This window comes from Nycticebus coucang, chromosome 18 (genome assembly GCF_027406575.1).
Source record: "Nycticebus coucang isolate mNycCou1 chromosome 18, mNycCou1.pri, whole genome shotgun sequence".
NCBI lineage: Eukaryota > Metazoa > Chordata > Mammalia > Primates > Lorisidae > Nycticebus > Nycticebus coucang.
Genome location: NC_069797.1, coordinates 80222675 through 80239118, shown reverse-complemented (window position 1 = coordinate 80239118; position 16444 = coordinate 80222675). Strand labels below are relative to the sequence as shown.

Sequence of the window (16444 nt, the reverse complement as noted above, 5' to 3'; positions counted from 1 at the left end):
ACTAGCTTCATATTAGTATTGAACACATTGGATAATGGCTTTTCTATTCTTGTGATACTTTACTTAGAAGAATGTGTTTCAACTCCATCCAGGATATTACAAAAGATGTGATGTCGGGCGGCACCTGTGGCTCAGTCGGTAAGGCGCCGGCCCCATATACCGAGGGCGGCGGGTTCAAACCCAGCCCCGGCCAAACTGCAACCAAAAAATAGCCGGGCGTTGTGGCGGGTGCCTGTAGTCCCAGCTACTCGGGAGGCTGAGGCAAGAGAATCGCTTGAGCCCAGGAGTTGGAGGTTGCTGTGAGCTGTGTGATGCCATGGCACTCTACCGAGGGCCATAAAGTGAGACTTTGTCTCTAAAAAAAAAAAAAAAAAAACATGTGATGTCACCATCTTTTTATGGCTGAATAGTATTCCTTGGTGTGCATGTACCACAATTTGTTAATCCATTCCTGAGTTGGTAGGCCTTTAGGTTGTTTCCACATCTTTTTTATTTTTTTGAGATGAAGTCTCACTTTGTCACCCTCAGTAGAGTGCCATGGCATCACAGTTCACAGCAACCTTAAATTCTTGGGCTCAAAGCAATTCTCTTTCCTCAGCCTCCCAACTAGCTGGGACTACAGGAGCCTGCCACAGCACCTCGCTATTCTTTAGAGACAAGGTCTCACTCGTGGCTCAGGAACCTGTGAGCTCAGGCGATCCACCTGCCTTGGCCTCCCAGAGTGACACCGCACTGGCCTGTTTCCACATATTGGTGATTGTAGATTGAGCTGCGATAAACAATCCAGTGCAAATGTCCTTATAATAAAACGATTCTTTTTTTCTTCTGGGTAGATGCCTAGTAGTGGTATTATGGGGTCAAACAGGAGATCTAATTTGAGTTCTTTGAGGATTCTCCGTATTTTTTTTTTTTTTCAAAGAAGCTGTACGAGTTTGCAGTCCCACCAACAGTGTAAAAGCATCCCCTATACCTACTGCTTTCACTAGAAAAGTTTATGTGATGCTTTCTCAACAGACAGAGGACCGTGTGGAACTCAAAGGGGCTCTCTCTGCAAGACACGGCAGGCTTGGCGAGCAGCCTACCTCACCCCAACTCCACTCTTATTTGTATGGTATTTCACAGTAGTAAAGGGCAAAATATGAGGTTTACCTTAGGTATAGCAATGACCCTGTCATTTTAAAGTCAAAAATTTTGAAAATAACACACCAATAATCTGCCATGCATCCATTTTTTTTTTTTTTTGAAAGTTGCAAATCACATCTTTCTTCATCTGCCTATGGCTAAATTCTACTCTCCTAAGCCCTAAGAACCAAAGCTTACAGGAGCTAAGAAGTTTCTGAAGCTCGTTAGTGCCACTTAAGTTTTCCTGAAAAACAAGCATTGCCTCCCTGTGGAAGTGGCACACTGAGAAACACTGAGGACAAGACATAGCTTTGAGCAATGCTTGCTATTTCCTGATTTTTCGGGACGGTCCTGCCCTGGAGGCAGAGATCTCCCCTCCGCCCAGGCTGTTCAGCAGGTTGGGTGAGCAGCGGGCAAGGCGGGCGCGTCCAGGAGCTCTGCTTACAAAAGAGTTTCAGGTGAGGAAACCTCTCCCAGAGACAGAGGACTCGGGCACCAGTGCAGAGTTCATTTTTCTTTTCCTTCTTGCAAATTAACTTTTGATTATTGGTCAGAGGCATCTTCTAGATAATGCAGCCTGTGTCATCTTAAGCTTTACATGTTTCTGCTCCTAAATCACACCTGGTTCTTCAGGAAGCCCCATTCACCAGTCCACAAAATAACTATTCTACACAGCTTAGAAGTGGCAATGCCAAGGAAATAAGGGTTTTCAAAAGTAACCAACACTGCATCAAAATATGATAAAATTTACCTAAAAAGTTCCTTTTTCGTATTTTAAAATGGAGAAGGGCAGTATAGTAAATTTATACCACGAGGTGGGAGAATAGCTGGGGGGCCGAGCAGACTCTCACAGGGAAGCCCAGCACCTGGGGGGCTCTGCTGCCCTCAGCTCTGCCAGGAGTTTCTACCCAGCATTTGTGGATAGAAAGTGCATTTCTCTCAACCATCAACTTTTGCAGAACCCACCGAAAAATTTGTAGAAGTATAAACATACTGAGATCTTATCATGTACCCAAGTTAATGAGCTTAAAAGCTGATCATTAACTGTGGTCTCTGATGACAAAGGAACCAAGCAGACCTGGAAGGACTCGCCCCGATACCTGGGCAGGTGGCACAGGGCTCCTGGGCAGGGAGGCACAGGCTAGCAGCACCCCAGCTACCCCATGCCTGACTCACGGCCTGCCCACCCTGCCAGATGTCTGGAAACTGGCAGGCAGGCAGGGCTGCAGCTGCACTGAGAACCTGCCCAGCTGGCTTGAAATCTGCAGCCGGCAGGCAGGCGCGGTCACAAAAGGCACTTGCTGGGCTGCGGTCAGAACAGGCGCAGGCAAAGGGCAAGAGGCTCCGGCAAAGGGCAAGAGGCTCCGGCAAAGGGCAAGGGGCGCCTTTCAGAGCAGAACTCTCAGGGCCACCAGTGCTGGCTCCAGGACTGAGGTGAAAATGGCTCTCACCTTCCTGAGGAAGAGCCCCCCCGCCTACAGCCCAGACCCATGGGCCACAGACCCCAAGGTGTGCCAAGGAAGCTCTGGGCCCTGACCCTCCATGAAACGAATGGAGCCAACCCCTCTGGCCATGAGAGTTGCGGGCGTCCCAAAGCCTGCAACTGAGATTTCGTCCTCAGCCCTCCAGGCCCAACTCAGGAGCACAGTCCTGACAGCCACTTCCACACTCACCCATCACGTCCCAAGCAGACGCCACACCTGCCCAACCATGGGTCCCCTGAATGCCCTGGGTCCCGTCCCATGCCCAGATGCAAGCATATCTGGGCAGATCACAGCCAAGTCCACACCAGCCCATGGGCTGCAGTAGCTCCAGAAGCAAATCCCAAAGCCAGAACCTCCCGGGTGAGCAGCAGGAGCTGTGTGGGAACTGTTCACGAGCTCCACATGTCCCTCCTGCTCCCAGCAAGGAGGGGCTGAGCCACGGGCGCGGGGGTGGGGTGGGGGGGGGGCGCTGCATATCCCAAACTTGGGGTAAAGGGCCTGGTCCCAGGCCAAGGAGCACACAGCTGCACTGGTCTCCACCACCCAGGAGGACATGGCCACCTTTGCCTAGAACCTATACTAAAACCAGGGTGTGGGCGCGCGCACACACACACACACACACACACTCACACACACACACACGCTCACAGTTTCTCAAAGATTGTTTAACCCAGCAGTTCTCAACCTATGGGTCGCGACCCCTTTGGGGGTCGAATGACCCTTTCACCAGGGTCACCTAAATATATCCTCCATATCAGATATTTACATTATGATTCATAACAGTAGAAAAATTACAGTTATGAAGTAGCAACGAAAATAATTTTATGGATGGGGGTCACCACAACCTGAGGAACTGTACTAAAGGGTCGCAGCATCAGGAAGGTTGAGAACCACTGGTTTAACCTTACAAAGCCAACCCTTGAGATCACTCTGTGGTGATGAGGCCCACAGCTGCAGAGGCAGAAGTTGCCTGCCTGCCCAGAGCTGGGGAGAAGCTCCAGGTTGGGCCTCCTCTCCCCTAGCTGAGATGCCACCCTGTCCGGGAGAGACTCTTGTTGCAAGGACCATTCCACCTGCATCTCTTCTCTTCAAAGTGGACAAGTTGACCTTGAGACCCCAGTTACCCTCACACCTTCAGTGAGATCCAAGGTGAGGCATGGGGGAGGGGGGACACACACACCCTCGGCTCTGCATCTCTGGATGCTGTCCTGGCCCCACCTCCCCGGCCCACAGCAGCCCAGCGGCACAAGCTCCTATTGAGTTCACATCGCTTAGACAGAACATTAGACTGAAAGGGGAATCTAAGAGGACTATCTCCACTTTGAGATGGCAGCCACCATTTTAAGAAACAGACTCAGGAAAAGAGGCCACACCTCTGAAGGAGGGGCTAGTCGCTGGCTCACAGCAGGCTGGCATGGGCAGCCCAGCTCCCAGGCTGAGGCGCAGGGCCATGCTCAGCCAGTGTCCTCATGTCTTCCTCAGCAATACCTTTTAGGCCTCTGTCAGACACTGAATGAAATGGCATCGAGCCAAGAAAGTTTTATTATTCTGTGACAGCTGATGTAAACACTAAGAAAATAAATGTTTATGCTTTCTCTCCCTAGTTACAGGACCAACTTCCAAAAAAGCTGAGAACAAGGACTGAAAGTGATAGGAAGGGCCTCCCCAGCCATGTTCAACAAGACGCAGACTGAAGCTCATGTGCTGAGCATGGACCACGGGCCAAGGTGGGTGCCCATAGGCCACTATGCATACTCTATAGCCTGTCCTCAGCCCTCTTCTCCTCTCTACTGGTGCTGCTCACTGAAGACCACCAGCCACCAAGCCCCTGGCCAGCAGCACCACCAGAGTGGCTGATGGGGCAAGGACAGCCAGAGGCACGGCACGCCTGCTGTCTACTCCGCCCCAGGTAGGCCTTCTTCACAAAGCACCCGTCAATACAAGCACCCTCCGGCTGGCCATTCTGCTCCAGAGGGGACAAGACAGTATGGCAGACACAGTTACGACTTCCTCAGAAAACGAGCTATCTCCCTGGACAGGTCCCAACCCTCACGCTCCACAGGCTTTGCTCTGATGCAGGAATCTAGATGGAGATATGGGCCCACATGCTACACTTCCAGGGTGGCTCCCCAGACCCTGTTAAATATGTGGGGAGAAGCAGCAGTGAGAAAAGCAGAAAACCCTGGCCGCCCTCTTATGCTCACAATGGTCTGAGCCTGGCTGGCACAGACGGCCGTCCTCATAGCAACCAGGCGCCCTAATGCTGCTCACGATGCATCCAAGGCAGAGGGCCCGGAACACTAGGGCTGAGCCTGCTCATGGTGCATCCACAGCCAGCTCTCTGCTCTCCATGCTTCCCATAGAGGCAGTGCTGCTCAGGCAGAGGCATCCTCTCTAGCTGGCTCAGACTTCTGTGTTCTCATGACCTTTTCAGACATTTTGTAAAGAATTCCTTAAAGGGATGTGGGCGGCAGCTGCTGGGACCTAGGCAGGGCTCTGAAATCTGTCTTCCTAGTAAAAGTTGTCCAGTGCAGTGCAGTGCTGGTGTAAAATCGTGTAATGACTCAGCTGTGGGCTCCCAAACCATGAGGAACCTTGACATGAGTCACCTCACTCTGGAGGCTCCACTGGCTCCTTAATAAACAAGAAGAAATGAAGCACCTGCCTTCTCCAACGCAAAAGAACCTACGACAGTCCAGAAATACAGTATCAAATCAGCGTACTAAAATTACCTCAAGGACTTACTATAATGAGGACGTATTTATTCTTCATTTTTCCTAAGCAACAAGTATTAGATCCAGGTTGGCCTGGACACCTGTCTGGGGCTCAGCTGAGCACATGCACCAAATACCGATTCGGGCACCTCTACACGCGGGCGCCCCTGTTGGCTGCAGTGGCACAAGGCTCTGGATTCTAGAAACCATACAAAACCAGCTAGCTTTTCAATTCTTCCTCAGAAATCCAGAGGAAAAATGGTCGCCAATCTTTAAAAGTTGCTTTGAAATATTCATTTACATTTCAAAGGAACTAAAAATAAAGCATACTAGCAAATGTTTTTCTACTGAACATTCAACTGCTGGTCCACAAAAATTAGAAAATTAAGGCCCCTCAATGAAAGCAGACACCACCTGACGTTTCCTTTTCCAGCACATCCACCATGGTCCAGAAAAACTCTTAAGAAGGCTGTAGACAGCTGAACTTCCAAAAATCCACCTCCCAGCCAGACACGGCAATGCACCAGAAATCAAGGCACACGCACCTGGTTACTCACACACCGCCAAGGTGCCAGGCACGCCACACAGGACCCACTAACCAGGGCTGCCATACGTTGTTGGGAACTGCTCACCCAGAGGAAGGGATGTCGCCCACCACCCTCTCATGGACCCTCTCTTAAACCCAACTACTTGCAGGTGGCTGTTGGTGCACCACCCACAAGAGAGGCACCCTGGCTTTACCTTGAAATTGCAGTCACAAAGGGAGTCAGCTCCTGCGGCTCGTAGGCTCGTGCGAAGGCCCAGCACACGTAACACGCGGCATCCCTGACATTGGCACCCACGCTGCAGGCACCCCGCTTCTCCTCATAGGTCAGTGCCTTCAGGATCACAGGGACAACTGGGCAGGAGACAGAGACTGTGAGAAGCAGCCACACAGGCGGCGACACAGCGGCTCAGGCCGCCAATGCTTGGGGCAGAGCACAGCCGTGGCACCAAACAAGGGATGCAAGGTGTGCGGAATCAACCCAAAGTCACCATCAGTGTCACTGCCTTGTCAGAAAATAAACTCAAATCAGGTGGAAAGATTTTTTAGAAGTTCACCTGAAATTACACAAAGACACAGAAGTTCTTTCCATGCAGCACAAGTGGCTGCCAAGGACTCTGAGGAGGTTCGAGAGACGCAGCACACCCAAGAGAGGGTGGCAGTGTCACTGGGCCCCCACCCACCAGGGCCCACAGGACACCAGCCCTGAGGACTTAAGAGACAGATGAGCTCATGGCCTTCATGGACAGGGGCCGGCTCTGCCGGGGGTGGCAGAGTAGATAGGGTGATGACGCCATGTGCTCCATCATCCAAAATATCTGCAAAATTCAGATAAGTTGGTACATATGGATCATCCAGTTCCACTTGAAAATGTGTAATTGCGGAATCTGATGTTATACATGTGATTTCTGATGTAACGATATGACAGAATTTTAAGGCGTGTGGTGAGGGTATTGGAATGTTTAAAGAAGCTACAATTTCACTTTATCTGTTTATCAGATGCATGCCGTGTATTTCAGGTAGTTTGGAAGGGTTTGCTTATTAAAGACATCTGCATTACTTAAAAACAAAGTCTGACACAGAGGTTTAAACAATTAGGGGAATTTAATCAATTTTATAAGTGAACCAAAAACTAATTTGAAAAAGCCTCTTAAAATGATAAAAGGGGGCTTGGCAGCCTGTGCTCAGTGGCTAGGATACCAGCCACATACACTAGAGCTGGCAGGTTCAAACCCAACCCAGACCTGCCAAATAACAATGACAACTAAAACCAAAAAATAGCCAGGCATTGTGGTGGGCACGTGTAGTTCCAAGTACTTGAGAGGAAGAGGCAAGAGAATCACTTAAGCCCAAGAGTTGGAGGTTGCTGTGAGCTGTGATGCCACAGCACTCTACCCAAGGTGACAAAGTGAGACTCTGTCTCAAACAAACAAAAAAAAGAGATAAAATGGGCTCGGTGCCCATAGCTCAGTGGTTAGGCTGCCGGCCACATACACCAAGGCTGGTTCAAACCCAGCCCCGGCCTGCTAAACAACGACAACTACAACCAAAAAATAGCCGGGCACTGGGTTCCAGAAACCATACAAAACCAGCCAGCTTCTCAATTCTTCATCAGGAATCCAGGCGAAAAATGATTGCGAACTTCACAAAGTAGCGGGCACCTGTAGCCCAGCTACTTGGGAGGTTGAGGCTAAAGAATCGCTAAGCCCAAGAGTTTGAGGTTGCCGTGAGCTGTGGTGCCACAGCACTCTACCAAGGGCAGCTCAGTAAGACTCTGTAGCCAAAATAAATAAATAAATAAAATAAATTAAATTAAAGGAAAATGTATGGCTCGGCACCTGTAGTAGCTCAAGCCACTAAGGCACCAGCCGCATACTCCAGCACTGGCAGGTTCGAATCCAGCCCAGGCCCGCCAAACAACGACAACTACAACTGAAAAATAGCTGGGCATTGTGACAGGCGCCTATAGTCCCAGCTACTTAAGAGGCTGAGGCAAGAGAATCACTTAGGCCTAGGAGTTGTAGGTTGCTGTGAGCTGTGATACCACAGTACTCTACCCAGGGCGACAGCTTCAGGCTGTCTCAAAAAAAAAAAAAAAAAAAAAAAAAGAAAGAAAGAAAAATGTAGTAGAAAAAAGCTAAAGAAAAAATTTATTTTTCAACTGAAAGGTAAAAATATTCATTTTTTAAAAGTCACACACTAAATGAAATGTTCTGAAATATCATGATAAAAAGTTCCAACTTACTGATTCAAAAAAGACAACTATGCTGCCATAAAGCATTATTAAACTTAAATGTGTGAAATACTTATTCAAGAAGGAAGGGGAACACATGTGTCCCCAGACCTGGGCACTGCAGCCACTTTGGCAGAGCTGCTTCTATTTGAGGCAACGAACAGGCCACAGACAGAGCCCATACTCCTCAGGAAGTCAGCACCTGGTCCAGAGCACGGCCAAGGTCATGCCCTCCCATTAGCACACACCCCACAGTGTCCCAGCCACAGGTCACACACAGCAAGAGGCCTCCAGAGCAAAACCAGGACCAGCAGCTGCCCTCCCACCCCCAGAACAGGTCCCTGCTGCAGAGACTATCACGGGACTCGTGCATACACCAGAGCTAGGAGATGGCCAAGGGGGCCATCCAAGCCAACTGGAAGGTGGGGGATCAACTACTGAGCAAAGAAAACAGAAGGCAGCTCAACAGGTGGCAGAGAGACAAGGGAGCACAGCGATTCTAAGGCTGCAGGACCCCTGCCAAGTACTGCCCGCCAGCACACGGCTTCTGCAACCTCATGCCCTCCCCCCTAACATGTAGAATCCAGATATGGACACATGAGGTATAAATTATTCACACACACCACTGACAGCATACAAATTATCTTCCACAAAAAGGCAGCTAGAACTCTTAGAAAAAAAAAAGAAAGAAAGAAAGAAACTAGCCGGGTGTCTTGGCAGGTGCCTGTAGTCCCAGCTACTCGGGAGGCTGAGACAGGAGGATTGCTTGACCTCGTGAGTTCAGACTCCATGGCACTCTAGGCAGGACGACAGAGCACAATGCTGTCTCAAAACCAAAAAACCCACAAGAAACAATTGTAGATCTATAAATATTATGTACAAATTTACTCTCCAACTTTTTGCATCTAAGAATTTCTTTATTCTATATACATATCAAGAAAAATGGACCTGATTCTGTACAATTTATATATATATATGTTGATTAGTTTTGACCATAAAGTTTTTATTAATGTTTATAAAAACTACATAAATAAAACTTTCTCCAAATAAAGAACTCAAAGGCATTGTCCTATCAATTACATCTACTTCCCAGAGTGAGGACCTTCAGAAACCGCCCCTCTTAGGCTCAGCGATGAGGGCACTTCCCTGTGCAGAGGCCGCCACGCTCCACGGGGAGGGACTGCGAGCAGGGCAGTCCCCACATGCCTCCTGTCCTCAGGACACCTCACTGGGTGTGCCACGACTCACAGAGTGTCTCCACCATGCTGCTCCTGCCACGGCCCCACCATCTGTGTGGGCACCTCAGGCCTCCTTCCCCTACCCCCAGGCTACTGCCCCTCTCCCTTCTCTGATGCCCTGAGTCTTGTGCTCTCTCTGCCACGACCCCACCTGGTGGGCCCTGCTCCCCAAATCCCTCTTCCCACATGAGGACAGTGCTGGTAGCACCAGGAAACTTCACCAACAGTAGACCCTAACTGGCGAGCATCTGCCTCCCCAGTCAACAAGCCAGAAGCTGTGCTCCACAGTTTAGAGAGCACTCACCAGTCCTGCAAACATCAGTGTTCACCTTCTAACTCAAACAGGACAGCACCACAGGCTACTGCAGACAAAATCACTAAATCTGATAAGTGGATTTAAAATGATTACCTCAGCTCAAACTAAACCAAATCTGTAAACTTTAACAGGTCCTCAGTTGTTTCATCTGGAAACACTCTAGTTTGCTCGGAATTGCTCCCAGCCTTCTAATACTGACTTCTCGTACCACCTTCAGTGCTAACAGGCAACCCATTTGTGGTCACAGACATCAGCACTGACAGGCTGTGGCTCCGTCAGGAGGGCGGTGGCCAAGTGCAGCATCGCCGCCAGGCAGGTCCCCAAGAGGCACCTGACACCTGCCCAGACAGCTCTGGGTGAGACCACTCAGCGATTCCACAGCCTCAGGGAAATCTGGACACTAACTGCTGAGTCCCAATTTATTGGTCCACTAGACAAAATCAATTTCCAGACAGCTCTGAGTGACAGTGGTTACTCAGCCAGTTCTGCTTGTGGAAACAGCTTGGTGCCACCCTGAGCAGCTACCACAGCAGACAGACCTCCCACCCCCACACCCCTGGCCCAGCCCTGGGAGGGAAGCCTAGGTCTCTGTCCTCCAAAGGGCCACTGTATCAGCCAGTGGGGTGAGCCAACCATTGGCGGGGGGGACACACACGCATCACTGACTCATGTCCATTAGTGAGCATCCACCTCAACACACGGGGAGGCATTCTCACAATCTGACCAGCACTTACTGCTAGGAGGTTTGCCTAGCCCACTTCCCTGTCATAAGGGAAAAGCCCGTTCACAAGAGGGCCACGGGCTGTGCTGGTGGGTAGTTGCCTAGCCTGAAGTCTCACAGATGCTGGGCTCCCTGTCCACAGTCTGCTGGTGCCACAGGCCAGGGGTCCTGTGCTAGTCTCCCGCACAGTCCTCAGGTCTCCGTCCAGCTCGGAAACTGCATGTGACCCTGTAACCCCCCACAATACATATGGTGCAAGTGAAGCTACAAGGCTGACAGAGCCTCTAAGGCTGTCCTCAGAGAAAGGGAAGGAGCCTGATTTGCACAAAGTAAAAGCTCAAAAGGAGAGACAGGGGGGACAGGCTTCTCTGGCAAGAATATGGAAAACGAGCTTTGGGCTCTGATTCATCCCAGGGAGGGCTCAGATGCCTGGCCCCTCCTGAGCAGACCCTCTGTGGCTGGGAGGTACAGGCTTCTGGCTGGACACCCACAGAGCACCTCAGCAGCGACGGGGCACTTGGGCAATCACAGAGCTGGGGGGAGGCAGACTTGAAATAGAAACTCCTCTTTTTGCTCTAAATTTCTATATAAAGTCATTATCAGGGATAAAAATTTTAAAAACAACTCTTTCCAGGTTCAGCAGGTTCAAAATAAGGAAACTGTTCAACAGCTTTAAACAAAACCCTTTCTTATGGTTCCAATCATAGGCTACAGATGCATGTCAAATACACCAGCACCCCAGAGGGCTTCCTTTTGGCAACAGAGCCCAGTAGTGTAAGTCAGATGCCCTTCTCAGGAGACAGGGTGTCATTTGTCACCACCAACCGCCTAAGGAAAAAGCCACCTCCAGGTAGGAGAAACAGCTTAACCCTCCAGGTGCTGATCCCTGACCGCAGAGGCTGCCACCTACACAGCCCCGGACATTCTCAGTGCACACAGAGATCATTTATCTGTGAGAAACCATCATACAGGACATCGTCTGGTAACTAATGCAATTTACCAATTTTAAAAGCCAACATCCCTTTCAGGCATAAACTGGATTGTGTTGGATCTCTGCAGGTGTACCTGGTGCAAACTGCCCCTTGTTAGACTGTCTCATTTTAAGCTGTCTGGTAAAGGAAGCAGGGAGCCAAGTACGTGGAAGTGGCTGCTACACTCAGACCAGAGGCCACCTGCCCACAGCCTGGCCAGGAAGGCACCAGCCTCCCCACAGCAGGCGTGGCCAACACTGTGAGCTCCCAGCCAAGCGCCAGCACAAGCTGACACCATACTGTCCTCAAAAATGCAGCCCAACTTGCTCAGAAAAATGCCCATGCTGGGCTGGCCAAGGGGCAGGCAGGAGCAAGGGTGGGCAGAGTGTCTGCAGGCGTCCAGGTCTCCAGTGCCCATAGCACACTCTAGAAAACTGGGCCTGCAGGTAGCAGCGGCTGGCCTGTGACAGTGGCACCTGAAACTGCACTCAGGAAGACACAGGTGGGCACAAGGCCTGTCCTGGGAGGGGAGGGCCCACAGACACCAAGGCCCCGACAGATCTCGCTGCCTCCGTGGTGCCCAAGGGAGTGGGCTCCTGGCATCTGGCTATGCTGCAGGGCCTGGCAGAGAACCACCTGCCTGCTCTTACCTGCATTCCAGGCCCACACTCTCAGCCATGGGCATCCCCTGGCAAGCCCCAGGCCCACTCTCTCAGCCACGGGGGTCCCCTGGAAACCCCAGGCCCATGCTCTACCCATAGGAAAGGCACAGGTTGTGTTGGCCCAGGAAATCCTCCCACCCACCTTCCCTGTACACTGAGACCCCACTCCCACCCCACACAGCTGGGGGCCAAGGTTCCTCTGTCCAGGGCCAGATTGACCCTCAACATGTCCTGAGATCACCTGAGTTTCTGCCACGGGAGGCACACCTCAGGTGGAGTGGAGACATTGTCACGACACACATCAGGCAACACAGAGGACGCAGAAGCAGGCCCTCCACCGTCACCACACTCGGGATGCAAAGTTGCTATGCCACAACAGAGGGCATCACTGTGGGAGATTGCACCCCATGCTCACAGAGCCAAGTGCACGGCCTGCACAGGTGGCAGTGACGGGGACAGACATCTCACCTCCACAGCAGGCTATATGTGCTGTGGACTAATCATTTAACAAAATCAAGACATCTGAAAAAGCAAGTAAAGTTTAAAAAGCACCTGTGCTGCACTCTCCTGAGCAGTGGGAGACCACACTCAGGGCTAAACAGCCAGGCACAAGCCCCGGGGGACAGGCACCCACAGGCCATGCTCTCCTCACTTGTAAGGTACCACCGGAAAACAGGCTACCACCATCATCCAGTCCCACCCTGAGAGGCTGTGTCTGACAAGCTCATTCTTGGGTTCAGCACTGAGGATGAGGCTGGACAAGGGACAGGCAGCACTGAACCCAGGGGGCGGCCCCTGTGCTGCTTCTGGAGGAGGGGTCACTCTGAGCCTCCCCACCAGGTGCTCCTCCCAGCTTAGGCCCCTCTAGCACCTGCTCTGTACATGGCAGGCACACAATTACTCCAAGGTAAGAGATGTTTCTCTTCCATCATCTTCCACAAACACACATCATTTGTGATGTTTTCTCTAATCTCTGTACCTCCTTATAACTTTTCAATGTTTTAAAACTGCTTAAGTCTTTTCTCTCGGGAATATTTCTCTAACGTCTAACTAAAGCATAGTTGCCTCCCACGGCTCCCTGTCCCTGCACATAGAAAGGAGACACTGTCCACCTGGGTGGCCCTCACCCCCCAACTCTCTGTACAGCCTTGTCTCCATCTCCGGGGGCAAACATTTCTCTTCCCCCGGTGAGCACCTGGCGTCCAGCCTCAGGCAAAGGTGCGAAGCACTTCCTCTGAGGACAAACCCAGTGCTGGGACGCAGAGTGGACCCACAAAGAAGACAGATCCCAGGTGAGCATGTCCTCACATCACTGGGCTCTGGAAAGTAACATAAGAAAATCAAAGTCCAGCCTCCACACCCCATAATTTTACCACATTAGCAAGCCTTCCAAGAAATGTCAGCAGTGGGCAGCCACTTTCCATCCAGATCACACCCCCAGCACACAGCCAAGTCACGCCTAGCCCAGGAACAAGCGGACCCTGTGGCCACACTTATTGAACACGAGCCCCAAGCCTAGGGTGGCCACCTGGACTTTGTAAGCTCCACAGGAACCTGATTTCTTGGCCACAGTGTGTGTGTGGTAGGGTCCACGCATGCTCCCTGCAGCTCAGCTAGCTCACTGCTGGGAATCAGCTCCTCAGCTAGAAGGAGGTGACAGTGCACTACCTATTTGGCTGTGCCAAACTCAGGTGAGCTGCACACTAAAAACAATCCTCAGATGCTAAATAACCTCCCACTCCATACTCAGTTTTTAATTTTTTTCAACATTAAAAATCCATACTTTGAAGGGTTTTCCTTTAATATTTCTACTCTCTATGGATCTCTTAGGCCCTGCACATTTCATCCTCCCAACACGGCCTCACCATCTCCCTCCTTGTACTGCCAAGCTGCTTCCCAGTCCTAGCCTTTCCACAAAAGCCCTGCTCTACAGGCAAACACCATGCAGTCTCCTTTGCATAAAAACCAGCAAATATAAAAAAATGAGAGAAATGAGTATAAACTCAGACCAGAGTAAAAGTCAAGACATTTGAGTTTTGAAAAGAACTATCTTCCTCTTAATCATTTTAAGCATTCTGTTAGGCTAGGTATAGTTTAATCCCAGCACTCCGGAAGGCCAAGGCGGGTGGATTGCCTAAGCTCAGGAATAGGAGACAGGCCTGAGCAAGAGCAAAACCCCATCTCAAAAAAAAAAAAAAAAAAAAAAAGAAACTAGCCAGGTGTTGTAGCGGGCACCTGTAGTCCCAGCTACCAGGGAGGCTGAGGCAAGAGAATAACTTTGAGCCTAAGAGTTTGAGGTGCTATGATCATAGCTCACACTAAGGATGACAAAGTGAGACTCTATCTCAAAAAATAATAACAATAATAAGGGCCGGGTGCAGTGGCTCACCCTGTAATCCCAACACTCTGGGAGGCTGAAGTGGGTGGACTGCCTAAGCTCAGAAGTTCAAGACCAAACGGAGCAAAAGCAAGATCACGTCTCTAAAAAAATAGCCGGGCGTTGTGGCGGGCGCCTGCAGTCCCAGCTACTCGGGAGGCTGAGGCAAGAGAATCGCCTAAGCCCAAGAGCTAGAGGTTGCTGTGAGCTGTGACGCCACAGCATTCTCCTGAAGGCGATAAAGTGAGACTTTGTCTCAAAAAAAAAAAAAAATCCCCACACTTTAGCCATCACATGCCCACTGGCTCACTCCTTAGAAGACAGAAGTAAACAGCCACGTGTTTGCAGGGTGGCATCAACACAGCTGACTGAGATGTGACTCCCACATTTTTGGAGAAAATTTTGTCAAAATAGGTCTTTAAATTCAGAGTTGTATCTGCAGCATCTATGTGCCAACAAAGGTTGGCCACGATGACAGGCAGAGAGGCACAGCCCGACACACTCTGTGGTGGCAGCAGGCACATGGCCCTGCTATCGGCCAGGGTGGGTGCCACCACGTGCCACCATCTGGCCCGTACACCCCGACTGAAAGGGCTCACACAACCTGGCAGGACCTGAAACAGATCCAACAACCGACTCAGGGCCATGCCACACAGTTGTCAGCTACCCCACAACTCCTTGTGTGGCCACGGTTTTATTAACATTAAATAAGACGACACCTACAGCACCTCGGGAGATCTCTCAAATATGAAAGACTCGTGTGCACACAACCACTCCTTAAGGGCCTGTCCCTCCCACATCCCTGGGATGGGACATGCTTCTCATGACAGCCCAGCCACATGAGCACCAGGGCAATACAAGGCACTAAGTGTGAGCTGATGCCCTTCCAAAGGGACCAGCGGCACCACAGAAGCCCTGCAGACACGGCATGGAAGGCCCCACCCATGATGACAAAATCACTCCAGCACCTTCCCTGTGTCAGCAGCTTGAGTTCTGTGTGAGAACTCTCTTTCTAAGCAATCCCAAGTAAATGTTCTTTGTGAATCAAATGTCCCATCTCTGTCCCCATGAGCAGCTACCATGGGGTTAAAAGCCGGTCACTTCCTGTCCCTCTGCCACTGCTGAAGGCCACCAGAGAGAGAGGATGTGAGCAGCATGGCTCACCACAGTGCAGGGGTGAAGGGCCCTCCCTGAAGCCAGGGCGCAGGCCATGCCCACAGCTAATGACAGAGTGGCCCAAGCACAACAACTTGAAAGAAGCAAAAACAAGCCTTTAGAAGAATTAAAGGCTTAACCAGGAAGTCAGGGGCCAGTTCTGCTACTGACTCACAGCCGTGGACTCCTGGCCCAGTGCCAGGTCTCCATCAAGAGCACACGAGTGTTTCAAAACCAGCAGGGCCAGAGGCCCACAGCACCCACAGCTCCTCGATTGGAGCTGACAGCCGAAGGCACATGGGGTGCAAGCAGGAAAAAGGATGCTGAGGTCAGATGGCCGACGGGAGACAGCATGGTGGAGGTGAGGTGTCATCAGTGCACAGCTAATGACAGCCTGTCCGGGTCTCTAACTGAGTCATCACAAGAGTTTTCTTTTCCAAACTTACTGTGCACTGATGACCCTCCTGGCCCTCTGCGCAGACAGGTCATTCCACAGAAACACCCTTCAGTGGGTTATGGACTGGCATTCAAGACCCACCGCCCACTCCTAATGTCCTCATCTGCCCAGTGCTGGACTCTAGTTTCCATCGTTTGTGTGCACCATGGGCTTTTGCTTACACTCTACACTGTGCTCAAACCACAAAGCAACTCCCACAGCCCTGAAATTACAGCCCATGTATCTGCTCATGGGACACAACACTCTTGCTTTCCCTGGAAACCAGTGAGTTCTCACAGGAGGATGTGGATCTGACCAACTCCTCTGGGACACAGCAGACACCGTAAAGCAGGAGATGCAGCTGCAGCCTGAGCCCCACAGCCCTGAAGCCCGAGGCCCCAGGCAGGTGCCTGCAGCAGAAAGCAGCACCAGCGGTTCCTTCTCTCCACACTGCGAAGTCCCAGCAAGTCC

The 16444-nt window shown here is 51.0% G+C and overlaps 1 protein-coding gene across 1 annotated transcript in view; it reads right to left on the bottom strand.

Moving 5' to 3' along the window:
• Positions 1 to 16444, bottom strand: part of TBCD (tubulin folding cofactor D) — a 149673-nt gene that overhangs the window by 58410 nt on the left and 74819 nt on the right. The window contains exon 14 of the mRNA XM_053569262.1: positions 6062 to 6218. Within this exon, the coding sequence (XP_053425237.1) occupies positions 6062 to 6218 (157 nt within the window). The remainder of the gene's footprint in view (positions 1 to 6061; positions 6219 to 16444) is intronic.